Consider the following 27,755-nt stretch of genomic DNA (forward strand, 5'->3'; position numbering starts at 1 on the left):
AACCAAACTGAGGACAGGGGGGAGCCACTGTGGGTCAGTTCATTTTGCTCTTCAACTATGTATGGGATGTTAACCTACTTTCTAATGGAAATAAGTTCAATGGCTCCAAACTGTTGTGACATTACTGATGGGACAGCCAATATCTGCAGTATGATTTTTCATGTCTATCCAAAGTTCCACTGCAGTTTAAACATGACCAGCAAAATAATTGAAACAACATCTGGATTTTATAAGAACCAAGGTGTTTTATTTATTTATTTAGAGATACAGCACTGAAACAGGCCCTTCGGCCCACCAAGTCTGTGCCGACCAACAACCACCCATTTATACTAACCCGACAGTAATCCCATATTCCCTATCACCTCCCTACACTAGGGGCAATTTACAACGGCCAATTTACCTATCACCTGCAAGTCTTTGGATGTGGGAGGAAACCAGAGCACCCGGCGAAAACCCACGCAGACACAGGGAGAGCTTGCAAACTCCACACAGGCAGTACCCAGAATTGAACCCGGGTCCCTGGAGCTGTGAGGCTGCGGTGCTAACCACTGCACCACTGTGCTGCTGTGTTTCTAACAGCGGAACCGGAAGTTGCCGAAACTTCCACTTCTGCCCTTTTTCCCATCTTGCATGTAATTTTACATGTAACTTAAAGGTGCAGTGACGGGCAAGGGAGACATGTGTGATCATGCAGTGGGGATGGACTTTCATTGGTGGAACCTGCCATTACTTTGTGAAGCACAATGAGCCACACGTCAATAAATCATTCTGTGTTGCAAGCCACAAGGATCAGCAGCCTTTGGAAGCATATGTGATTGCGGCCACAGAATAAGCTTACTATAATCTGGTTTACCTTCATCTTCAGTTTGTACCCAAGCACCACCTCCCCCTCATAATTCTTTTGCTTGTAACCGTTCCCTCTGCCAGCCGGTACCCTCATTTTGCCCCACAAGACCCCTATGTTGACAGCACTTATCCTTCCCTTTAGGCCCCTCATCACCATCTGTTTACTGTCATGCACACATCAACCCCCACCCCTGCAACCACCCACAGCTAGCTTCAGCATCAATAACAACCACTACACACCCCAAATGCTGCCTCCTCCCCCGTCTCCTCCTCCACCCGCATGAGACCCCAACCAGTCCCGCCCTCCTCCCTCACCTGCTCCTCCATGCCCCTGATCACCTCACCCTGTGTCCTTCCCTCCTTCCTCCCCCACTCCTCCATGCCCTTGATGACCTCACCCTGTGTCCTGCCTTCCTCCCTCCCTGCTCATCCATGCACCCCCATCCCCCATGCCTTCCCCGCCATCGCCTGAGAAGATTTGTGCTTGCTGGTGCCAAGTCTGGAGCTAAACGTCCATTCCAGTGTTGGCCTTCCTTGTGCTGATGAGTTCAAGACATGAAGCCACTGACCTCAGACATAACTGCACAAAGCCAACTGGTGTACACCACCTTTAAATGAACGTGAACTAGGTGGCATGGGACTACCTTTCACCGCTAACTTAATCTAGCTGTTAGGAAGTAATTTGAACTAAGTGTAGGGTAATTAGTATTCATGAAATGAAAATGCATGCAAAGCTGCAATCACCACCATGTGGGGGGAACTCGACTGCTGCAAACCCGCCGCTGACATAAGTGTGATTAAAAACCCCACTGTTGGAAATCTGAAAAAATGCTCACGCCTAATTAAACCACACTGCAACTGCACGCCATCAAAGCTGTTCTTTCAGGGCCCATAACATTCCCCCCAGTATATTGCATTTGTTTAAAACTTGACTTTCGGAGTATGGAAATCTCTGGCAAGGCTAGAATTTATAGCCCAAAACTAGTTGCCCTTGAAAGGTTAGCAGTGAGCCGCCTTCTTGAACTGCTGCATGATTAGCACGAGATCAAAGGTTAGTCGGTCACCCATTTACCCCAGGTACCTTCCCCCAAATATTGTGGAATTTTTCCTTACTCTTGACATCAATGGTACATAACAAGGACACTTAAAGTATTTGTTCTCACAAACTACTTACCTTCTACCCAAAGTACTGGCATACTCACTGTACTGGTATTTGGTAACCCTACGTGCAAGAGTTCATCCCTGGGTGGTTGGTCAGCCAAACAAGTTCTCTTCAGGGCTTCAGTGGCAGACCAGGCCACTCTTCCTGACTGCAGCAGCAATGTCCTTGTGGACTGTGGCTTTATATCCCTTTCTGACCCTGGTCCCTTGACATATAAGGTAATATATTGAATTGGGTCATCCGATTGGGTTTCGGTGCCTTATCAATTCCACCATGGCTATGCAAGACCACCTGCATGTGGTCATATCCTGCTCTCAGCAGGGATCTTGGGTGCATGCCAGCAATGGATTTGATATCTGCATCTTGATAAGGCAAGAAGAAAGCCATTCACACATATTCCGAGAGGCTATTGTGTATGACAGTTGTTGTAGACTGAGTATCTGATGTTTTAATAGTCTGGGGCCATCTTAGTGGCATGTTCTGATATGTGTGTGCGTATGTGTGTGATCTTCTCCCTTCAGCCCGATGTCCTCCGCACTCCATGTTCCTACCACCCTTTGTCAAACTCTGTACACAAAATCACCAAGTTCCAGTTTACATGTGTAACAAGAACATTTTGCAATTTGATAAACTGTTACAAGCAAATAGCTGAATAAAAACCTTGCATAAAAATATATTCCCCTTACACAAATATTACACACTTCATTGATATTGAACATAATATATATATACCACTTTATAAAACTTTCTTAAGACGCAAGTAAGTTTGTTCTTCCCTCCCAGACCTTCTGTTATTTGTTATTTATATTCTATAGCTAAGATAAGAACATTAGAAAATAAGTAGAAGCAAGAGTAGGCCATTCAGCTCCACTGCCATTCAATAGGATCGTGGCTGATCTGATCGTAGCCTCAATTCCACTTTCCTGCCTTCCCACCATAACTCCTGACTCCCTTGTAGATCAAAAATCTAACTCAATCTTTAATATATTCAATGACCTCCACTGCTCTCTGGGGTACAGAATTCCAAAGTTTAATGGCCCTCTGAGAGATGAAATTCCTCCTCATTTCTCTCTCAAATGGGAAACCCTTATTTTGAAATTGTACCTCCTAGTTCTAGATACCCCTACGAGGGGAACATCCTCTCAGCATCTACCCTGTCAAGCCCTCTCAGAATCTTATGTTTCAATAAGATCACCTCTCATTCTTCTAAACTTTAATGAGTATAGGCCTAACCTTCTCAACCTTTCCTCAAAAGATAACCCTTTCATCCCAGGTATGAACCTAGTGAACCTTCCCTGAACTTAGATGGAATTTGATACAGATGGGTGTGGGGTGAAGCGTTTTGGCCTGGGGATAGGAGAGGGTGGTGGAGGATGAGGGAGGCAATTTAGACTGAATGGCACAATACTAAAAGGTCTGGAGGAACTGAGGAACCTTGGCTTCATGTAGATCGATCTTTGGAGATGGCAGGACATATTGAGACAGTGGTTGGCAAAGCATATGGGATATTGGGCTTCATAGGTGAAGGCAATACGTGCAGGAGCAGGGAGGTTGTGCTGAACCTTTAGGGAGCTCTTGTTGGGCCCCAGCTGGAGTGTTGGTCTGGTTCTGCACCATGCTTTGGTAAGTGGGGGGAGGTGGGGGTGGTGATGGGAGGTGGGTGTGGGGGTCGTTGGGGGGGCTGCGGGGGAGATTTTCTAGAATGGTTCCAGGGATTTTAGTCACAAGGTTAGATTGGAAAGACCAGGGTTGTTCTCCTTGAAAAAAACTAATATAACGCCCTTATTCAAAAAGGAAGGGAGGCAGAAAGTAGGAAACTACAGACCTGTTAGTTTAACATCTGTCGTTGGGAAATTGTTAGAATCCATTATTAAGGAAGTAATAACAGGACATTTAGAAAGTCAAAACACAATCCATCAGAGTCAACATAGTTTTATGAAGAGTAAATCGTGTTTGACTAATTTGCTAGATTTCTTCGAAGCTGTCGCAAGCAAAGTGGATAATGGGGATCCTGTAGATGTAGTATATCTGGACTTCCAGAAGGCATTTGATAAGGTGCCACACAAAAGGTTAATACACAAGGTAAGATCACATGGGGTTAGGGGCAATTTATTAAGCTTGGATAGAGGATTGGCTAACCAACAGAAAACAGAGTCAGGATAAATGGGTCTTTTTCTGGTTGGCAAGATGTAACTATTGGGGTGCCACAGGGTTCAGTCCTTGGGTCTCAACTATTTAAAATATATATTAATGACTTGGATGCAGAGATAGAAGATACTATAGCCAAATTTGCAGATGACACTAAAATAGGTGGGATAGTAAGTTGCAATAAAGAAATAAGAAATTTACAAATGGATATGGATAGGTTAGGTGAATGGGCCAAAATTTGGCAGATGGAGTTTAACGTGGTTAAGTGTGAGGTTATCCATTTTGGTAGGAAGAATAGAAAGGCAAATTATTATCGAAATGGAGAGAAACTTCAGAGTGCTTCAGTGCAGAGGGATCTGGGTGTCCTCGTGCATTAATCGTAGAAAACTAGTATGTAGGTACAGCAGGTAATAAGGAAAGCAAATGGAATTTTGGCATTTATTGCTAAAGGAATAGAATATAAAAGTAGGGAAGCGTTGCTGTAACTGTACAAGGCATTAGTGAGACCGCATCTGAAGTATTGTGTACAGTTTTGGTCGCCTTACTTGAGGAAGGATGTAGTTGCATTGGAGGCAGTTCAGAGGAGGTTCACTAGAGTGATTCCAGGGATGAGGGATTTGTCTTATGAAGAGAGATTGAGCAGTTTAGGCCTTTACTCTCTAGAGTTTAGAAGAATGAGAGGAGATTTAATTGAGGTATATAAGATGATTAAGGAGATTGACAAAGTAGACATAGATTGTTGGGCAATCTAGAATGAGAGGTCATAGTTTTAGGATAAGGGGTAGCAGATTTAAAACAGAGATGAGGAGAAATTACTTCTCTCAAAGGGTTGTGAGTCTGTGGAATTCACTGCCCCAGAGTGCGGTGGATGCCGGGACATTGTGTAAATTTAAGGAGGAGATAGACAGACATTTAATTAGTAAAGGGTTGAAGGGTTAAGTAGAACGGGCAGGAAAGTGGAGTTGAGGCTGAGATGAAATCAGCCATGATCGTATTGAATGGCGGAGCAGGCTCGAGGGGCTGAATTGCCTACTCCTGCTCCTAGTTCTTTTGACCTTATGACCTTGGAGCAGGGGATATTGAGGGAAGATTGATGGAGGTGTACAAGATTATGACAGGCAGATAAGTTAGACAAGGAAAAGCTATTTCCATTAACCGGTACAAGGGCTAGAGGAGTCAGATTGAAGCAAGATTTGGGCAGAAGACGCAGGAGGAATGTGAGGAAGAACTTTTTTACACAGCGAGTGGTAATGACCTGGAGTTGCTACCCTCAAGGGTGATGGAAGTAGAGATAATCAATGATTTCAAAAGGAAATTGGATGGCCATTGAAGGAAATAAACTTGCAGGGTTACAGGATCGAGCGGGGAAGTGGGACTGATGGGATTTCTCCACGGAGAGTCGGCATAGACTCAATGGACCGAATGGCCTCCTTCTGTTCTGTAAATGACTTTATGACTAACCCTCCTTAAATAAGGAGACCAAAGCTGTATGCAGTATTCTAGGTATGGTCTCACCAATGCCCTGTAAAGTTGCAGCAAGACTTCCCTACTTTTATACTTCATTCACCTTGCAATAAAGGCCAACATTCCATTTGCCTTCCTGTTTTATTTTCAGAATTATCCTTTTTTTTTGCTTGTTATGCTATAAATGTTATTTTTCCCCATTGTACAATGCCTAAACGAAGAATAAAATGACAAAGCATGACTTTAACATCAAAAAACATCTCAAGGTATTTCACAGCGGAATAGGTAAAAGCAAATAGATGCTAAACTAGAGAAAATTAGGAACAGTGACCAAAGAGCTAGTCAAAGAGCTTGATGTTAAGGAGCGTGTTAAAAAAAGAGACTGTTTGTCCAACATCCAGCCTTGGATACAAAGAACAAAGAACAAAGAACAGTACAGCACAGGAACAGGCCATTCGGCCCTCCAAGCCTGCGCCGATCTTGATGCCTGTCTAAACTAAAACCTTCTGCACTTCCGGGGTCCGTATCCCTCTATTCCCATCCTATTCATGTATTTGTCAAGATGCCTCTTAAACGTCTCTATAGTACCTGCTTCCACCACCTCCCCCGGCAACAAGTTCCAGGCACTCACCACCCTCTGTGTAAAGAACTTGCCTCGCACATCCCCTCTAAACTTTGCCCCTCGCACCTTAAACCTATGTCCCCTAGTAACTGACTCTTCCACCCTGGGAAAAAGCTTCTGACTATCCACTCTGTCCATGCCGCTTATAACTTTGTAAACCTCTATCATGTCGTCCCTCCACCTCCGTTGTTCCAGTGAAAACAATCTGAGTTTATCCAACCTCTCCTCATAGCTAAAGCTCTCCACACCAGGCAACATCCTGGTAAACCTCTTCTGAACCCTCTCCTAAGCCTCCACGTCCTTCTGGTAGTGTGGCGACCAGAATCGCATGCAATATTCCAAGTGTGGCCTAACTAAAGTTCTGTACAGCTGCAGCATGACTTGCCTATTTTTATACTGTATGCCCCGACCGATGAAGGCAAGCATGCCGTATGCCTTCTTGACTACCTTATCCACCTGCGTTGCCACTTTCAGTGACCTGTGGACCTGTACGCCCAGATCTCTCTGCCTATCCATACTCCTAAAGGTTCTGCCATTTACTGTATACTTTCCACCTGCATTTGACCTTCCAAAATGCATTACCTCACATTTGTCCGAATTAAACTCCATCTGCCATTTCTCCGCCCAAGTCTCCAACCGATCTATATCCTGCTGTATCCTTTGACAATCCTCATCACTGTCCGCAACTCCACCAACCTTTGTGTCGTCCGCAAACTTACTAATCGGACCAGCTACATTTTCCTCCAAATCATTTATATATACTACAAACAGCAAAGGTCCCAGCATTGATCCCTGCGGAACACCACTAGTCACATCCCTCCATTCAGAAAAGCACCTTTCCACAGCTACCCTCTGTCTTCTATGACTGAGCCAGTTCTGTATCCATCTTGCCAGCTCCCCTCTGATCCCATGTGACTTCACCTTTTGTACCAGTCTGCCATGAGGGACCTTGTCAAAGGCTTTACTGAAGTCCATATAGATAACATCCACTGCCCATTCTTCATCAATCATCTTTGTCACTTCCTCAAAAAATCAATCAAATTAGTGAGACATGATCTCCCCTTCACAAAACCATGCTGCCTCTCGCTAATAAGTCCATCTGTTTCCAAATGGGAGTAAATCCTGTCCCGAAGAATCCTCTCTAATAATTTCCCTACCACTGACGTAAGGCTCACCGGCCTATAATTTCCTGGATTATCCTTGCTACCCTTCTTAAACAAAGGAACAACATTGGCTATTCTCCAGTCCTCTGGGACCTCACCTGTAGCCAATGAGGATGCAAAGATTTCTGTCAAAGCCCCAGCAATTTCTTCCCTTGCCTCCCTCAGTATTCTGGTGTAGATCCCATCAGGCCCTGGGGACTTATCTACCTTAATGCTTTGCAAGACACCCAACACATCCTCCTTTTTGATAATGAGATGACTGAGACTATCTACACTCCCTTCCCTAGGCTCATCATCCACCAAGTCCTTGGTGAATACTGATGCAAAGTACTCATTTAGTACCTCGCCCATTTCCTCTGGCTCCACACATAGAATTAGAATTAGAACATTACAGCGCAGTACAGGCCCTTTGGCCCTCGATGTTGCGCCAACCTGTGAAACCATCTGACCTACACTATTCCATTTTCATCCATATGTCTATCCAATGACCACTTAAATGCCCTTAAAGTTGGCGAGTCTACTACTGTTGCAGGCAGGTCGTTCCACGCCCCTACTACTCTCTGAGTAAAGAAACTACCTCTAACATCTGTCCTATATCTATCACCCCTCGACTTAAAGCTATGTCCCCTCGTGTTTGCCATCACCATCCGAGGAAAAAGACTCTCACTATCCACCCTATCTAACCCTCTGATTATCTTATATGTCTCTATTAAGTCACCTCTCCTCCTCCTTCTCTCCAACAAAAACAACCTCAAGTCCCTCAGCCTTTCCTCGTAAGACCTTCCCTCCATACCAGGCAACATCCTAGTAAATCTCCTCTGCAACCTTTCCAAAGCTTCCACATCCTTCCTATAATGCGGTGACCAGAACTGCACGCAATAGATTCCCTTCTCTGTCCTTGAGTGGGCCAACCCTTTCCCTGGTTACCCTCTTGCTTTTTATATACGTATAAAAAGCCTTGGGAATTTCCTTAATCCTGTTTACCAATGACTTCTCATAACCCCTTCTAGCCCTCCTGACTCCTTGCTTATTTCCTTCCTACTGTCTTTCTATTCCTCAAGGGATTCGTCTGTTCCTAGCCTTCCAGCCCTTACGAATGCTTCCTTTTTCTTTTTGACGAGGCTCACAATATTCCGCGTTATCCAAGGTTCCTGAAACTTGTCAAACTTATCCTTCTTCCTCACAGGAACATGCTGGTCCTGGATTCTAATCAACTGACGTTTGAAAGACTCCCACATGTCAGATGAGCTGCAATTACCTCCAATTAAACATTAGGAAGAACAAAGCCCTCGACTTTGGCCCCTACCACAAACTCTGTACCCTCGCCATTGATTCCAGTCTCCTCCTGGCCACTGCTTCTGGTTGAACTGGCCCGTTTGCAGTCTTGGTGTCCTATATGACCGTTTGCTTTTCTTCTGACTCTACATCCTCTCCATCACAAAGATGTTAATATCGCCTGACTCCACCTCTGGTCATCTGGTGCTGAAACCCTTATGGATGTTTCCATTACCACCAGACTCAGGTATTCCAATGCTGTTTTGGCTGGTCTCCCATTCTGCACTCTCTGTAAACTTTAGCTCACCCAAAATGTTGCTGCCTGAATCCTAGTCCACACTAAGTCATGCTCAACTGTCATTCCTGAAACTAGAAACTAGAGAAATACAGGGCAGGGGGTGCATGCAGTTGCTGAGAGGTTTGTCTTCATGTGCAAGATGAAAGGGAAAGAAGTAGAAGGCAAATGCTCTCAATCTTAGTGACAAGGAAATTATTTGGCTCCGAGTCCCCCAGCACCTCCAATTTAAAATTCTAATGTCTGTGTTTAAATCCTGTCAAAAGCCTTGCCCATTCCTATTTCTGTAACTTCTCCCAGCCATACAACACCATCACCCCCACCCCAAACCCTTCATTCCTCTAACTCTAACTTCTTGTGTGTTCACCCTTTCTTTGCTCTATAATTGGTGGCTATGCCTTCAGTTGTCTAGGCCCCATGCTCTGGAATTCTCTCCCTAAATTCCTCAGCCTCTGCTCTTTAAAACCCACATCTTTGACCAAGTTTATCACCCCTCCTAATGTCTCCTTTTTCAGATGTGCCTTCTATTTTTGTCTGATTGTGCCTCTATGTAGCAACTTGGGATGTTTCTATATGTTAAAAGTGCTATATAGTGTAAGTTGTTGGGTTGGAAGTTTATAAATGTTGAAGTGGATGTAACAGAAAAAATTCATACATCATAGCTACCTTTTTCTAATCATAACATATCAGCAAATTCAGAAAACACACCATTTCAATCTTAAAAGTTTGACATACATCAGTTAAAAAGAATTAAAAAGAAACATTTGAAACTTGGAAGCTAAAATATAAAACATGTAATCGCTTGACCTGAGTCAGGTAAGAACAATTTCATCGGTGAGAACTGGGAAATAAGTGAACAAAGTGTCAAAAAAGTTTGAAGCTCTTGTATAGCCCCAAAATCCACAAATACTGTCTTAATGTACCACTTGAACATTCGGGTATCAGGAGAGAATATGAATCACAGAACAATCCTAACTGCAACAGTCCTTTGTGCAGGGGAGTTGTCATATTTAATGGAAAAATTGGGACACCCACTGCTATTCCATTTGTTTTGCACTGCTATTTTCTTACAATATCAAAATGACCACTGAGAAGATGCATAATTCTGACAGACTGGAAGCTCATAAAGTAGCCACAGGGATTCTTTCTGATTACATTGCTGTTCCTCAAGCTTTTAAAATGGGTAAAATATATATTCCTTTGTGGTAATCATATTCTGTTTAGGAGATATGAATGCTTATCTTACACTCCTGATCTGTCAGCATTTCTTCTGTTTTCTCTTGTATCTGTCTCAGATGCAATGTGATGGTTGTCTGAATGGACATGTGTACAGTTCTTATCAGAAAGCAATTACTGATCAAAAACACACACAACCCATACAGTCAAGAGCTACAATTCACTTCAAAGAAGTACACTGTGAAGGAAAGGCAGGCACAGCAAGAAAGATATAAATAAAGCTGGACAAACAGATAAACGGAGTGAGCAAACAGTAGTCCAAGCACAATAGGAAATATAAGAGATATGAGGTAGGAAATACATGGGTAAGCGTGCTTCAAGGTAACTGCGTTTGTGAAAGGTGATAAATTTGTTGTCTCAATTTAGAATTACATAGACTTGGAGGGACAGCAAGGAGTCCAAGAAACCTTGAATGAGAAAAAACTAAAAATGGAGACAAAGAGATGTTCACATCTGCATTTCCGACAGCAATCACTGGATAGTAGTCAAGTAGCTAATCTTGCACCTCCCCAGTCAAGTCCAGCTGCAACTTCCCTCCCATTGCCACCTTAACTAAGATTAGTTAACTCAGCACTGAGCAGTGATTGAACTTGAGCTCAGTACCACACCACTCAGTTCATTCATTGACTGAGCCATCAAAACAGTTAACAGGTTGATTTTCTGTCTTGAGTTTTTGTGCAGTGTTTTTCAATTGTTTACGCATAGTAAAATTGTCATCAGAAAAATAAGCAGAGAATCGTATACAGTCTAACCATGTTCTGGAAACAATGCATTTGGCAGTAAGGTACCAACATAAGCCGTGAAAGAAAGGAACTCTAATAAACCAAAAAAATGACTCCTCCAGGTGGCTGTGTAGGAGTTAGGTTTGTGAAGAGGAAGTCTCAGCATGGAGAAACCCCCAAGATCAATTTCAAGCAAAGAAGCTTTCGTTACACGAGGTTCAGTCAAAAAAGCCGCTGTGGAAGGATGGAATTGTCGAGGAAGCCTACAGACTATGGTGCTAGACGGGTGACCCAGATGTGAATTCAAGTCCCATCATAACAAGTTGTAAAATTAAATTCAATAAATCTGTTCATTTATGCACTAACACTAGAAAATAGCCATAAAATAAAAAACACAACTTTCAAGGAAGGAACCTGCCACCCCTATTGATGTGGCCTACCGGTGACTGCAATCCTACATTATGTGGTTGACTATTACCACCCTTGTGCTTACCCAGAATGATCAGTAAATGTTGGCTCACCAGTGTCACCCATCTCACAAGAACAAATTTAAGAAAAATTCATGTAATCCGCCAGTTTTGGCAGCAGGAGGGAAGTTGCCAGGAGGAATATCAGACAGGGAAGTTGTTAAGAAAAAACAGCTTCCTGTCTTACTTGACAACAATTTCAGTCCCCTGCCTTCTGATTGTGGAGGTAAATCGGCAGTAAGCAATGGGTGACTATTTAAACCTATTAAAAAGGAAAGAAGGTACCAGCCCTTCGTTTTGCAAGCTGGAACTTCAGAACTATGTGTCCTGGCCTGTCGGAAGACTTTACACAAATCAACAATTCTCGGAAGACCGCCATCATCAACAACGAGCTCAGTAGACTCAATGTGGACATTGCAGCACTTCAGGAGACACGCCTCCCTGCGAGCGGATCTCTAAGAGATCAAGACTACACCTTCTTCTGGCAGGGTAGGGATCCTGAAGAACCAAGACAGCACGGAGTGGGCTTCGCCATCAGAAACTCTTTGCTCAGCATGATAGAGCCACCCTCAAATGGCTCGGAACGCATACTGTCCATCCGACTGTTCACCGCCTCTGGTCTAGTACACCTACTCAGCATCTATGCTCCAACACTCTGCTCCCCACCTGAAGTTAAAGACCAGTTCTATGAGGAACTCCATAATATCATTAGTAGCATTCCCAACACCGAACACCTATTCCTGCTGGGGGACTTTAATGCCAGTGTTGGGGCCGACCATGACTCATAGCCTTCCTGCCTTGGGCACTATGGCATTGGAAGGATGAATGAGAATGGACAAAGACTGCTTGAGTTGTGTACCTATCATAACCTCTGCATCACCAACTCATTATTTCATACTAAACCCTGTCACCAGGTTTCTTGGAGGCACCCAAGATCATGTCGTTGGCACCAGCTGGACCTCATCGTCACAAGGCGCGCCTCTATAAACAGTGTTCAAATCACACGCAGCTTCCACAGTGCGGACTGTGACACTGACCACTCCCTGGTGTGCAGTAAGGTTAGCCTCAAACCAAAGAAGCTGCATCACTCCAAGCAGAGGGCCGCCCGCGCATCAAGACTAGCAGAATTTCTCATCCACAGCTGTTACGCAAGTTTCTAAATTCACTTGAAAAAGCCCTCCAAAAGACTCCCACAGGGGATGCAGGGACCAAGTGGGCCCACATCAGAGACACTATCTATGACTCAGCAACGACCACCTATGGCAATTGTGTGAAGCGGAATGCAGACTAGTTTCGATCTCACATTGAAGAGCTGGAACCTGTCATAGCCACTAAGCGCATTGCACTGTTGAACTACAAGAAAACCCCCAGCGAGTTAACATCCATAGCACTTAAAGTAGCCAGAAGCGCTGCACAAAGAACAGCCAGGCGCTGTGCAAATGACTACTGGCAACACCTATGCAGTTATATTCAGCTCGCCTCTGACACAGGAAATATCAAAGCGATGTATGATGGCATTAAGAGAGCTTTTGGGCCAACCGTCAGAAGATTGTCCCCCTCAAATCTAAATCAGGGGACACAATCACTGACCAACGCAAGCAAATGGACCGCTGGGTGGAACACTACCTGGAACTGTACTCCAGGGAAAATTTTGTCACTGAGACCGCCCTCAATGCAACCCTGTCTCTGCCAGTCATGGATGAGCTGGACGAACAGCCAACAAAATCAGAACTCAGTGATGCCACTGATTCTCCAGCCAGTGGAAAAGCCCCTGGGAAGGACGGCATTACCCCTGAAATCATCAAGAGTGCCAAGCCTGCTATACTTTCAGCTCTGCATGAACTGCTTTGCCTGTGCTGGGATGAGGGAACAGTACCACAGGACATGCGCGATGCCAATATCATCACCCTCTATAAGAACAAGGGTGACTGCGGTGACTGCAACAACTACCGTGGAATCTCCCTGCTCAGCATAGTGGGGAAAGTCTTCACTCATGTCGCTTTAAACAGGCTCCAGAAGCTGGCTGAGCGTGTCTACCCTGAGGCACAGTGTGGCTTTCGAGCAGAGAGATCCACCATTGACATGCTGTTCTCCCTTCGCCAGCTACAGGAGAAATGCCGTGAACAACAGATGCCCCTCTACATTGCTTTCATTGATCTCACCAAAGCCTTTGACCTCGTCAGCAGACGTGGTCTCTTCAGACTACTAGAAAAGATTGGATGTCCACCAAAGCTACTAAGTATCATCACCTCATTCCATGACAATATGAAAGGCACAATTCAGCATAGCGGCTCCTCATCAGAGCCCTTTCCTATCCTGAGTGGCGTGAAACAGGGCTGTGTTCTCGCATCTACACTGTTTGGGATCTTCTTCTCCCTGCTGTTCTCACATGCGTTCAAGTCTTCAGAAGAAGGAATTTTCCTCCACACAAGATCAGGTGGCAGGTTGTTCAACCTTGCCCGTCTAAGAGCGAAGACCAAAGTACGGAAAGTCCTCATCAGGGAACTCCTTTGCTGACGATGCTGCATTAACATCTCGCACTGAAGAGTGTCTGCAGAGTCTCATCGACAGGTTTGTGGCTGCCTGCAATGAATTTGGCCTAACCATCAGCCTCAAGAAAACGAACATCATGGGACAGGACGTTAGAAATGCCCCATCTATCAATATCGGCAACCACACTCTGGAAGTGGTTCAAGAGTTCAGCTACCTAGGCTCAACTATCACCAGTAACCTGTCTCTCGATGCAGAATTAAACAAGCGCATGGGAAAGGCTTCCACTGCTATGTCCAGACTGGCCAAGAGTGTGTGAGAAAATGGCGCACTGACACAGAACACAAAAGTCCGAGTGTATCAAGCCTGTGTCCTCAGTACCTTGCTCTATGGCAGCGAGGCCTAGACAACGTAGGTCAGCCAAGAGCGACGTCTCAATTTATTCCATCTTCGCTGCCTCCGGAAAATCCTTGGCATCAGGTGGTAGGACCGTATCTCCAACACAGAAGTCCTCGAGGCGGCCAACATCCCCAGCATATACACCCTACTAAGCCAGCGGCGCCTGAGATGGCTTGGACATGTGAGCCGCATGGAAGATGGCAGGATCCCCAAGGACACATTGTACAGCGAGCTCGTCACTGGTACCAGACCCACCGGCCGTCCATGTCTCCGCTTTAAAGACGTCTGCAAACGCGACATGAAGTCCTGTGACATTGATCACAAGTTGTGGGAGTCAGTTGCCAGTGTTCGCCAGAGCTGGCGGGCAACCATAAAGGCGGGGCTAAAGCGTGGCGAGTCGAAGAGACTTAGCAATTAGCAGGAAAAAAGACAGAAGCGCAAGGAGAGAGCCAACTGTGTAACAGCCCTGTCAACCAATTTTATCTGCAGTACCTGTGGAAGAGTCTGTCACTCTAGAATTGGCCTTTATAGCCACTGCAGGTGCTGCTGCACAAACCACTGACCACCTCCAGGTGCTTACCTATTGTCTCTCGAGACAAGGAGGCCAAAGAGTTGCCCATTTCTCTATGTGTTTCAATCACATTTGACAGAAGTGACAGAAGTCAGAGAGTTATAGAGTCATTTACGGCACAGAAGGAGACCATTTGGCCCATCGAGCCATCATGCCTGCTCGCCACGGAGCGCTCCATTCAGTCCCACCTCCCCACCCCCCACTCGATCCCCATAGCCCTGCAAGTTTATTTCCCATCAAGTGGCCATCCAATTTCCTTTTGAAGTCATTGATTGTCTTCGCTGCCACCTCTTTAATTTAATTTAAGTTCAATTAGAATATTTAACAATGTAACTTTTATGCATGTGAACCACATGCATGTGTCTTCCAGAAAAATTGCACTGGTGTCAGAAAGCTGAGCGAATTTTGCTCCACTTGGACAAGATTAAATGTAGGAGATTTAGGGCAGAAGGTTGTGGCATTAACTGCCAAAGTTAGTGACTGAAGACGCAGGGATCATGCCAACATTTAAGCACAGAGTGGATAGGTCATTGAATGAAAAAGGGGAATAAAGGGATCTGGGGACATGGGATTAGAACGACAGATGATGTGGAGAATAAACACCAACAGGAACTGTTGGTGTTTATTCTCCACATCATCTGTCGCCCAAAGGACTGGGACTAGCAAGGACAAATGGTATGGGAAGCAACAACTAACTTAAAAAAATTAAGGATTGCTTCTATTAATGTGCGTAGCATTAAATCTACTACGCGATGTGTTTCAACCTTGGATTACCTCGCCAAGGTCAAAGCTGACCTACTGTTTCTGCAGGAGTGTGGAATACCACACCTCAGCACCTACAGGCAGTGGTCACGATGGTGGTCCCATGGGCCATCGATCTGGTTGGAGGGTAATGATTGCCGTTCCTCCGGCCTTGGTATTCTGCTGCGGGGAGGTAACTTCACCATCTCCGAAGTTAAGGAGGTGGTGGGCGGTCGCCTCCTCGTAGCAGACGTGATGTACAACAACACTCCGCTCCGGTTGATCAACGTGTACGCTCTGGTACAACGCAGTGAGCGGCTGACCGTCTTCCAGCAGCTCCCACTGCTGCTGGCGACGTCCAGGCCGGTCATCCTAGGCGGCTGGACGATCCGGCAGTGACGACAGCAAACCGGACGCTATGTCCAGATTCCTAATGGAAACAGTTAAAGATGCCAAACTGCACAACGTCTTCAGCAAACCTGCAGACGGAGCGCAGCGCAGATACACATGGTCAAGATCGGACAGGTCTGCCCGTTCCAGGACTGACGTCCTGTTTGTGTCCCGTGCTGTCACGGTCGGATCCACCGACGTCAAGCCGGTGTTCTTCTCCGACCACTGCCTCTTACTGGCCGACTGTCACTTACAGGACGACCAGCGGGTTGGCAGAGGGACGTGGAAGCTCAATGCTACACTGCTGACCCCAGAGAACGTTGAGGAACTCAAAAGGGATTACAAAGATTGGAGGACCGTGAAACCCCTCTTTGAGTCTCCAGTTCACTGGTGGCTGTGGTGGGGAAGAGACGGTTGCCCACCTCCTCCTGGAATGTGTCTTTGCAAAGTAGGTGTGGAAAGAGATGCAGTGGTTTTTGTCGAGGTTCATCCCAAGCAGCTCTGTGCTCTACGGACTGTTCCCAGGGACGCACACCAAGACAAACATCAACTGCTGCTGGAGGACTATCAATTCGGTGAAAGACGCCCTTTGGTCTGCCCGAAACTTGCTGGTCTTCCAGCGCAAAGAGTTGTCCACGACCGAATATTGCAGACTGGCACATTCCAAGGTCCAGGACTACGTGCTGAGGGACGCACTAAAGCTTGGGGCAGCCGCAGCGAAGGCTCAATGGGGAAAGACCACAGTGTAAGGTCCCCCCACCAAGCTGAACTGAGGGGCTGGATCCATGGGAAACCCCTCGAACTGTATCGGAAAAATTTTGTGTGCTGTAAATGTAAAAATGTATATGGCATGACAAATGAAATGGAAGGGTTGTGAAGCAACTCATGATTGTATAGAAGGAAACTGATCACCTTTGCACTGTTTGTATTTTTTGACTTGATGCTGTTTTAAGCTGTTTGGGAATGTAATTTTTACAGATTTTTATGAATAATGTATATTTTGGAAATAAAAAAAACCCAACAGGAACTGTTCTGTTTCCATGTTGTAATTGTTATTTATTTCGATGAAATAAGGAAGTTCCCTGATAAATAAAATTTGCCAGATATTTATTCATTGACAGCGCGCCTTTAAGGCCTCCCCAGCCTGAGCTGCTCCGGAAAGCTGGTTCCACAGCTGCCGGACTTCAGTTCATTCATAAATCTACTGAGTGAAACAGGCGAAGAGAGAAAGCAGGAGTGATCAGAGTGAGCGCTGAGCCGCACCGAGGAGTCAGGCTGGTCGACAGACAAACAGATGGCGGCGGCGCGGAGCCTGAGTCTGGGGCTGAGGTTGGGGAGAGGTCAGTTAACTGAGCCCGGGGCCTAGGGAGAGGTTTAGTAATTGGGTCCGGGGCTCTAGGCCTTGGGAATGCTCAGTAACTGAGCTCGGAACCTGGGGAGAGGTTAGTAACTGAGTCCGGGGCTTGGAGCCTGGGAATGAGGTCACTAATTGAGTCCGGGGCTCGAGGCCTGGGAAGGGGTCAGTAACTGAGTTCGGAACCTGGGGAGAGGTTAATAATTGAGCCTGGGGCCTGAGGGGAAGTCGATAATTGAGGTCGGTGACTGGGCCCGGGGAGAGGTCGGTGACTGAGCCTGGGAAGATGTCGGTGACTGAGCCCGGGGGCCTGGGGAGAGGTCGGTGACTGAGCCCGGGGGCCTGGGAAGAGGTCGGTGACTGAGCCCGGGGGCCTGGGGAGAGGTCGGTGACTGAGCCCGGGGGCCTGGGGAGAGGTCGGTGACTGAGCCCGGGGGCCTGGGGAGAGGTCGGTGACTGAGCCCGGGGGCCTGGGGAGAGGTCGGTGACTGAGCCCGGGGGCCTGGGGAGAGGTCTCTCTCACCCATACTCTCTCACTCCCAAAATCAGAAGTATCAAAAATCATGAGGGGTCTGGACAGAGTAGATGGGGAGAAACTGTTCCCACTGCTGAAAAGATCGAGAACGAGAGGGCACCGATTTAAGGTAATTGGCAAAAGAAGCAAAAGCGACATGGGGAAAACTTTTTCACACAGCGAATGGTTAGGATCTGGGAATGCACTGCCTGAGAATGTGGTGGAGGCAGATTCAATCGAGGCATTCAAAGGGGAATTGAATTGTTATCTGAAAAGGAAGAATGTGCAGGGTTACAAGGAGAAGGCAGGGGAATGGCACTAGGTGAATTGCTCTATTAGAAAGCCAGCGCAGACACGATGGGCTAAATGGTCTCCTGCACTGTAACAATTTTGAGATTCTGTGATCATCTGGCTGAATCCCCTGTCCGGGCTCATTGAGAAGCAGCTCACGCTGTCCCAACTGGCGTCTGTCCCATGATTTGTACACGTTGAGCAGGATCACCCTCTGTTTTCAAGTTCCCTGTTACCCTTGCTGTAAAATTTAATATGCATGTTTTTTTCTTTTAGTTTTAGCAACCTGTTCCTGCTCTTAAAAAAAAACTTGTCTGTCAGAATCCCTAAGTGTCTCTTTTTTTAACATTTTGCCTCCTCAGAATATATCACCACATGTTTTTTTGTATTCAGTTTCATCTGACACTTTAGTTTACTAATTTATCCCTGCCATTCCCTTTAACAGTTAATCAGACAACCTGTTTTTGTGGCATCTGGAAATGTTGATAGTGCCCCATACCTGAGTCCATATTATTGATATATATTTACATATGTATGTCCACGTAGCATCTAATAGCATAGAAGGGGGTCATTTGGCCTGTCATGTCTGTGCTAGCTCTTTGAAAGAGCTATCCAGTAGGTCCCACAGCCCAAGTTTGTCTGCAAATTTGTCTTCCCGTACATATCCAACTGCCTTTGGAAAGTTCCAAAGGAAGCTGAAGGTAGTTTTTAAGAAGGAAGAGAAATGATGAGATTTAGGGAGGGAATTACAAAGTTTAAGGCCTGAGCAGCTGAAGGCATAGCCACCAATGGTGGAACGATTAAATTGGGAGTGCACCAGAGGCCAGAATTAGAGGAGTGCAGATATCTGCAGTGGATGTGGTTTATTTGGACTTTCAGAAGGCTTTCGACAAAGTCTCACATAAGAGATTAGCATGTAAAATTAAAGCGCATGGGATTGGGGGTAGTGTATTGCGATGGATAGAAAATTGGTTGGACAGGAAACAAATAGTTGTGATAAATGGGTCTTTTTCCGAATGGCAGGCAGTGACTAGTGGGGTACTGCAGGGATCAGTGCTAGGACCCCAGCTATTCACAATATACACTAATGAATTAGATGAGGGAACTAAATGTAATATCTCCAAATTTGCAGATGATACAAAACTGGGTGGGAGGGTGAGTTGTGAGCAGGATGCAGAGAGGCTTCAGGGTGATTTGGACAAGTTGAGTGAGTGGGCAAATGCATGGTAGATGCAGTATAATGTGGATAAATGTGAGGTTCTCCACTTTGATCGCAAAAACAGGAAGGCAGATTATTATCGAACGGCTATAAACTGAGAGAGGGGAATATGCAGCGAGATCTGGGTGTTCTCATACACCAGTCGCTAAAGGTAAGCATACAGGTGCAACAGGCGGTAAAAAAGGCAAATGGTATGTTGGCCTTCATAGCAAGAGGATTCGAGTACAGGAGCAGGGATGTCTTGCTGCAATTATACAGGGCCTTAGTGAGGCTGCACCTGGAATATTGTGTGCAGTTTTGGTCTCCTTATTTGAGGAAGGATGTTCTTGTTATAGAGGGAGTGCAGCGAGGAGAGATTGAGTCGGTTAGGATTATATTCGCTGGAGTTCAGAAGAGTGAGGGGGGAGTCTCATAGAAGCCTATAAAATTCTAACAGGACTTGACAGGGTAGATGCAGGAAGGATGTTCCCGATGTTGGGGGAGTCCAGAACCAGGGGTCATAGTCTCAGGATACAGGGTAAACCTTTCAGGACTGAGATGAGGAGAAATTTCTTCACCCAGAGAGTGGTGAGCCTGTGGAATTCGCTACCACAGAAAGCAGTTGAGGCCAAAGCATTGAATATTTTCAAAAAGGAGTTAGATATAGCTCTTGGGTCTAAAGGGATCAAAGGGTATGGGGCAAAAGCCAGAACAGGCTACTGAGTTGGATGATCAGCTATGATCGTAATGAATGGTGGAGCAGGCTTGAAGGGCCAAATGGCCTACTCCTGCTCCTATTTTCTATGTCTGTGTTTCTATCTCTGAGGATCATAGGCTGGAGGAGAGATAGCGAGTAGCAAGGCCATAGAGGGATTTAAAAATAAGGATGAAAATTTTAAAATTGAGGTTTTGCTTGACCGGAAGCCAATGTAGGTCATCAAGCACAGGGGTGATAGGTGAGTGGGACTTGGTGCAGGGAAGGTCCTGGGCATCAGTTTTGGATGACTTCAGATTTATGGAAGGTAGAATGTGAGAGGCTAGCCAGAAGTGTGTTGGAACAGCCGAGCCTAGAGATTAAAAATGCGTGAATGAAGGTTTCAGCAGTAGATAAGCTGAGGTGGTGCAGAGTTGGGCGGTATTATAGAGGTGGAAGTGAGCAGTCGTAGGAATGGCATAGATATGTGGTCAGAAGTTCATCTCAGGATCAGATATGGCACCATGGTTGGAAACGTCGTGGTTCAGCCTCATGACAGTTGCCAGGGAGAGTCGGTAGCTAGGGAGCAGAGTTTGTATTGGAGAGCGAAGACAATGATTTTGGTCTTCTCAATATTTAGTTGGAGGAAATTTCTGCTCATCCAGCACTGGATGTCAGACAGTCTGATAATTTAGAGAGTGGAGAGAGGTGGTGGCGAAGTGGAGCTGTGTGTAGTTAGTGTACATGTGAAAATTGATACTGTTTTTGGATGATGTCACCGAGAGGCAGCATGTAGATGAGAGATAGGAGGGGGCCAAGGATAGATCCTCAGCGGGCACCAGAGATAGTGGGAAGAGAAGCCATTGCAGGTGGTTCTCCGGCTACGAGTCAACAAGTGAGAATGGAACCAGGCGAATGCAGCCCCATCCAACTGGACAATGGTGGAGAGGTGTTGGAGGAGGATGGTGAGGTCAACTGCGTCAAAGACTGCAGACCGATTGTGACGGATGAGTAGTGATGGTTTGCCTTTGTCTCAGTCACATCGGATATCATTTCTGACTTTGATAGCCATTTTAAATCTGTGGCAGTGCAGAAACCTGATTGGAGGGATTCAAACATAGAGTTCTGGGAAAGATAGGCACAGCACAACATTAACAGGCCATTCGGCCCAGCAAGTCTATGGCAATGTTTATGCTCCACATGACCCTTCTCCCACCTTATTTCCTCTTACCCTATCAACATTCCCTACTATTCCTTTCCTTCTCTAGCTTCCCCTTAATTGCATCTGTGTGAATTGCCTCTGCTACTCTATATGGTAGCTCATTGCACACTCTCACCACTCTTGAGTAACAAAGTTTCTTCTGAATTCCTCATTGGATTTATTAATGACTGTCTTGTATTTATGTGCTTCCACCCCTTGCCTGCTTCTTTTCACCCCCCCCCCCCCCCCCCACAATGTAAATACCTTCCCCTTCATAATTTTATCAGGTCACCTTTTAGCCTCCATATTTATAGAGAAAAACACCCCAGCCTATTCAGCCTTTGTTGAAAAATATAATTTAAGCATGTAAACCTGTTCTCTTTGGCTAATTATTATTAACAACATGATTAGAAAAAATGAGAGTGCAGTGAACTGGAGGAAGCAATTTGACTTGGATTGGAAATTGGTTGGGAGATAGGAGACCGAGTGGAGATGGAGGGTAGATACTCTGGTTGGTGGTATGACAACTGGTGTTGCCCAGGCATCTGTTCTGGGGCCCCAACTTTTTATCATATTTGTTAATGACTTGGATGAAAGCATAGAGAGTTGTATATCCAAGTTTGTAGATGGCACTAAGTTAGGAGGGATAGTAAGTAGGGCAGATGGGAGCAGTAAAGGACATAGACAGAGTGAGCAAAGCTACAGAAAATGGAGTTTAAAGCAGGATGGCTGTGAGGTCATTCATTTTGGATTGAAAGCAGAAAGATCAAAAATATTTTCTAAATAGTGAAAAACTAGGAACTGCAGAGGAGCAAAGAGATTTGGGAGTCCAAGTATACAAATCATCAAAAGCCAGTGGACAAGTGCAAAAGCAATCAAAAGGGCTAATGGGATGTTAGCCTTTATTTCCTCTGGTGGCAGAAATCAAGAGCGATGGGAATTATCAGGAGTGAAAACAGGAAGCACTTTTTCTCACAAAAGCCAGTAGAAATTTTGAACTGCATCCCCCTCCTCCACCTGCTGCCAAAAGGCTGTGGATGCTGGGTCATTTGGAGCTTTGAAAACTGATAGATTTTTGTTAGGTCAGGTTATCAAGGGGTATGGAGAAAATGCAGGAAAATGGAGTTGAGGTTCAGATCAGCCGTGATCTGAATGAATTCCACCAGTTGTTCTGTTATCCTGTCCAATTGCTCCATTTCCTCCTCTAGTACTCTTTTTCATTTGCACTACCACACTTTTCCATAAAATCAAAGGCAGAGTGTGCTTTCACTATCTTCGCAGTTCTTTCATCATCTAATCTATGCTTTCTTTTATTATTCTTTTACTGTTTGTCTATAAAATCCTATATTATTTATTACCTGTCTGGTGGCTTTATAACTTCACTGAGCCTTTCTAATCTCCACTCTGACTTCTCCTCAATTTTCTATACTCTATTTTCTTCAGTATTATTAGTTTTAGATTTGTTCTGTCTTTTTTAAGACTCATTTTCATTTCCCTGCTCATAACTTCAGATTTTAATGTGTGCTTTTACTTATGGGAATATAAAAACATTACATTTGATGGGAATGTGTTTGCTCTGTACCCTAATCATCATCATTTTTGTATGTTTTAGTGTGCATCAGCAATTTGGTTGATATAAACATTTAAGTTTTTATATCAAGCAAATGATTACTGAACTTCTGGTGCTTTTGAAATGTCTTTTCCCACCTAGTGGAACTGAAATTTCCTGCATTTTGATCTTGAGCATGACCCTGAATGACTTTCACCTAACTGATCTTTGGAAGAAACGAGGAAAGAAAGAATATACATTTATATGGCGCCTTTTATGACCTCAGGACATCCCAAAGCATTTGACGGCCAATCAAGTACTTTTGAAGCATTGGAAATATAGGAAACGTGGCAGCCAATTTGCTCCAAGCAAGGCCTCGCAAACGGCAATGTGATGAGTGATAAGATGATCAGTTTGGGTGGTATTGAGAACTAAACATTGTCCAGTATCTTTCGCATTCACTTTAGAGGGCAAATGGGGCCTCAGTTTCATTTGAAAGATGGCACCTCTGTCAGTGCAGCACTTCCTGTCCTACAGTGAAATGTTGGCTTCGACCAACAACCTGCTGACTCGGGTGAGAGTGCTGCCACTGAGACAAGGCTGACACTGATTTAATCTGACTGATGCTGTCACAGAAGGGTTTAATTTTCCCTATTTGTGTGCATTCTATATTTTTTTTAAAACCTTTTCATCTTTTCTTGTTCTTTTGCCAGTTTCCTTAAATCTGTGTCCTCTGGTTTATCAACCCTTCTGCCACTGGCAACAGTTTCTCATTTACTCTAGCAAAACCGTTCATGATTTTGAACATTTGTATTAAATCTCCCCTTAACCTTTTCTGTTCTAAGAACAACCTCGGCTTTTCTAGTTTCTCCATGTAACTGAAGTCCATTCTAGCAAATTGATGTTTCCTCTTAGGCCTTGACATCGTTTCTAGAGTGTAGTGCCCAGAATTGGCCACAATACTCCAGTTGGGGCTAACCAGTGATTTAGAAAGGTTTAGCATCAATTCCTTGCTTTTGTACTCTTGTCACTGTTTATAAAGCCAAGGATCCCATATGCATTTTAACAGCTTGCTTAACTTGTTCTGCTACCTTCAGCGATTTGCGTACATACACCCCTAGTTGCTTTAAAATTGTAGTATTTAGTTCATATTGCCCCCTCACATTTTGGGAAGAGAAATATCACTTCACACTTCTGTATTAAATTTCATCTGCCACGTATCTACTCATTTTGCCAGCCTGTTTGTATCCTCCTGAAGTTTGTTACAATGTTTGCTACATTTCCAAATTTCATGTCCTCTGCAAACTTTGATAATATGTTCTGTAATGACCCAAGTCCAGGTCATTAAAATATATCAAAAAAGCACTGGTCCTAATATTGATCCTTGGGTGGCACCATTCCAGTCTGAGAAACAACTGTTCACCACTACACTCTGATCCTTTTAACCAATTTTGGATCCATGTAGCCTCTGCCCCTTTAATCCCATGGGTTTCAGTTTTGCTAGCAAGTCTACTACGTGGCACTTTAGCAAACACCTTTTGAAAGTCCATATACACAACATCACCCAAACTACCTTCATCAACCATCTTTGTCACTTCATCAAAGAACTCGATCATCACTCAAAGTCTGTGCTGACTTTCATTTATTATTACTGTTTTCTGTCCTTAAGCCCATTTTTAATCCAATTAGACACTGACCCTCCTATTCCATGAGCCTCAATTTTATTGACCAGCCTTTTATGTGGTACCTTATCAAATGCTTTCTTAAAATCCACATAAACAACATCCATCACATTCCCTTCATCAGCTTTCTCTGTTACTTCATCAAAAAAATTCAATTAGATTAGTCAAGTATAATCTGTCTTTTACAAATCTGTGCTGGCTTTCTTTAATTCAAACCTCTCCAAGTGTCTGATTTTTTTTTTCCCCCCTGATTATTGTTTCTAAAACTTTACCCACCACTGGTGTTAAACTATTTGTCTGGTCTGTACCTGAACTATCTCTTCTTTGAAGGTCTTCCATTGCTCATTTATTGTTTTGTTGTCAATCTTTGATTCCAATCCATTGGGCCAGATTCCCTTCCAACTCGCTGAGATTAGCCCTCCTCCAGTTGACCATTTCACATTTGATTGTTCCTTGTCCTTTTCCACTGATTTCTAAACTTAATGATGTTCTCATCACTGTTTCCCAAATGCTCCCCACTAAAACTTCATTTTGTAGAACCTGATCCAACACCACTCCCATTGTTATTTGGCTAGAAACCTGCTGATCAAGAAGTTTCTCTTGGAGACATGTCATGAATTCCTCACCTTCTTTGTCCTTTACACTGTGATTTTCCCATTCTGTACTAGGGTAATTGAAGTCCCCCATTATCACTACTCTATATAGTTTTTACACGTGACTCCAGTTCTGCATCATCTAGCAGCAGCACCAAAATGTAGTTAGTGTAGTGAATTACATCACCAAGGAAAAGGTACTGAGAAAATTATTAAAACTAAAAGCTGGCAAGTCCCCAGGTCCTGATGGACTTCATCATAGGGTCTTAAAAGAAGTGGATGCATTGGTTTTAATTTTCCAAAGTTCCCAAGGTTTGGGAAGGTCCCATCAGTATTGCAAGATTGCAAATGTAATTCTGCCATTCAAGAAAGGAGGAAGACAGAAAGCAGGAAACTACAGACCAGTTAGCTTAACGTCTCTCATAGGGAAGATGCTGGAATCCATCATTTAAGGAGGTTATAGCAGGTCATTTAGAAAATCTCAGTGCAGTCGGGCATAGTCAACATGGTTCTGTGAAAGGGAAATCTTGTTTAATTTATTAGAGTTCTTTGAGGGAAGTAACAAGCAATGTGGTTGTGGTATACTTGGATTTCCAGAAGGGATTTAACAAAGTGCCACTCAAAGGTTGCTAAACAAAATAAGAGCCCATCGTATAGGGGGTAACGTATTAGCATAGATAGAAGAATGGTTAGCTAACAGGAAACAGAGAGTAGGCATAAATGGGTCGTTTTCAGGTTGGCAAACTGTAACTAGTGGAGTGCCACAGGGATCAGTGCTGGAGCCTCAACTATTTACAATCTATATTGATGACTTGGCTGAAGGGACAGAATGTATGGTTGCTAAATTTGCTGATGACACAAAGATGAAGTTGTGAAGAGGACATAAGGAGTCTGCAAAGAGATATAAATAGGTTAGGTGATTGGGCAAAGATTTGGCAGATGGAGTATAGTGTGGGAAAGTGTGAACTTGTCCACTTTGGCCAGAAGAATAGAAAAGCAACATAATATTTAAATGGAGAGCGATTGCAAAATTCTGAGATGCAAAGGGATCTGGGTGTCCTAGTACACGAAACAAAAAAGTTAGTATACAAGTACAGCAAGTGATTAAGAAGGCAAATGCAATGTTGTTGTTTATTGCAAGTGGAATGGAATATAAAAGTAGAGATGTTTTGCTACGGTTGTACAGGGCATTGGTGAGACCACATCTAGAGTGTAGTGTACAGTTTTGGTCTCCTTACTTAAGAAAGGATATAATTGCATTGGAAGCAGTTCAGAGAAGGTTCACTCGACTGATTCCTGAGATGAGAGGGTTATCTTATGAGGAAAGGTTGGACAGGTTGGGTCTGTATTGGAGTTTAGCAGGATGAGAGTTGACCTTATTGAAACATGGAAGATCCTGAGACAGGGTGGATGTTGAAAGAATGTTTCCCATTGTGGCAGAGACTAAAACTAGGGAGCACAGCTTATAAATAAGGGGTCTCCCATTTAAGACCGAGATAAGGAGAATTTTTTTTCTCTGAGGGTCTTGAGTCTGTGGAACTCTCTTCCCCGGAGAGCGGTGGAGGCAGGGTCATTGAATGTTTGTTTTTAAGACAGAAGTAGGCAGATTCTTGACAAACAAGGGTAACGAGGGTAGGCACCAGGGCACATGGTGAGGGGAGTGGGTGGTTCCTACTGTTCAACTCCCACCTGACTGCAGCAAGTGCTTTTGTTATTAGAGTTCAGCCTTTTTGTATTTTATTTGTCAAATGAATACACAGTGACAGGTTTTATTCTAGGTTTAAAATACAAGAACACAAGAAATAGGAGCAAGAGTAAACCGTATGCCCCTCGGGCCCGCTCCGCCATTCAATACGATCATGGCTGATCTTGGGCTTCAACTCCACTTTCCCGCCCACTCGCCATATACCTTGATTCCCTGAGAGACCAAAAATCTGTCTATCCCAGCCTTAAATGTATTCAACGATGGAGTAGCTGCAATCCTCCTGGGTAGAAAATTCCAAAGGTTTACAATCCTTTGAAGTAATTTCCCTCATCTCGGTTCTAAATGATGGGCCCCTTATCCTGAGACTGCCTCCATGTTTTAGATTCCCTGACCAGTGGAAACAATCTGTGTCTACCCTATCCAGTCCCTTCAGAATCTTGTATGTTTCAATGAGATCGCCTCATTCTTCTAAACTCCAGAGAATATAATGCCTATTTACTCAGCCTCTCATCATAGAACAACTCCCTCATCCCAGGGACCAATCTAGTGAACCTTTGCTGCATCGCCTCCAATGCAAGTATATCCTTTCTTAAATGTGGGGACCAAAACTGCACACAATATTCCAGATGTAGTCTCACCAAAACCCTGTACAATTATAGCAAGACTTCTTTATTCCCGTCCTCCTATCACCTTGCAATAAAGGCTAACATGCCTTTTGCCTTCCTAATTGCTTGCTGTACCTGCATACTAACTTTTTTGCATTCCTTGTATAAGCACACCCAAGTGTCTCTGAACATCAACATTTACAAGTTTCACATCTTTTAAAAATTATTCTGTTTTTCTATTCTTACGACCAAAGTACACAACTTCACCCTTCCCTACATTATACTCCATCTGCCATCGTGTTTCCCACTCGCTTAACCTGTCTATATCTCTTTGCAGCCTCTGTGTCCTCCTCACAGCTTACCTTTCCGCCTACCTTT

At 44.5% G+C, this 27,755-nt stretch overlaps 1 protein-coding gene across 1 annotated transcript in view; it reads left to right on the forward strand.

The window, feature by feature from the left end:
• Positions 1 to 17,101: 17,101 nt before the first annotated feature.
• Positions 17,102 to 27,755, forward strand: part of mrps5 (mitochondrial ribosomal protein S5) — a 161,486-nt gene continuing 150,832 nt past the window's right edge. Inside the window, exon 1 of the mRNA XM_068027484.1 lies at positions 17,102 to 17,331. Within this exon, the coding sequence (XP_067883585.1) occupies positions 17,286 to 17,331 (46 nt within the window). The 5' untranslated portion in view covers positions 17,102 to 17,285. The remainder of the gene's footprint in view (positions 17,332 to 27,755) is intronic.

This window comes from Heterodontus francisci, chromosome 3 (assembly GCF_036365525.1).
Source record: "Heterodontus francisci isolate sHetFra1 chromosome 3, sHetFra1.hap1, whole genome shotgun sequence".
Taxonomy (NCBI): Eukaryota; Metazoa; Chordata; class Chondrichthyes; order Heterodontiformes; family Heterodontidae; genus Heterodontus; species Heterodontus francisci.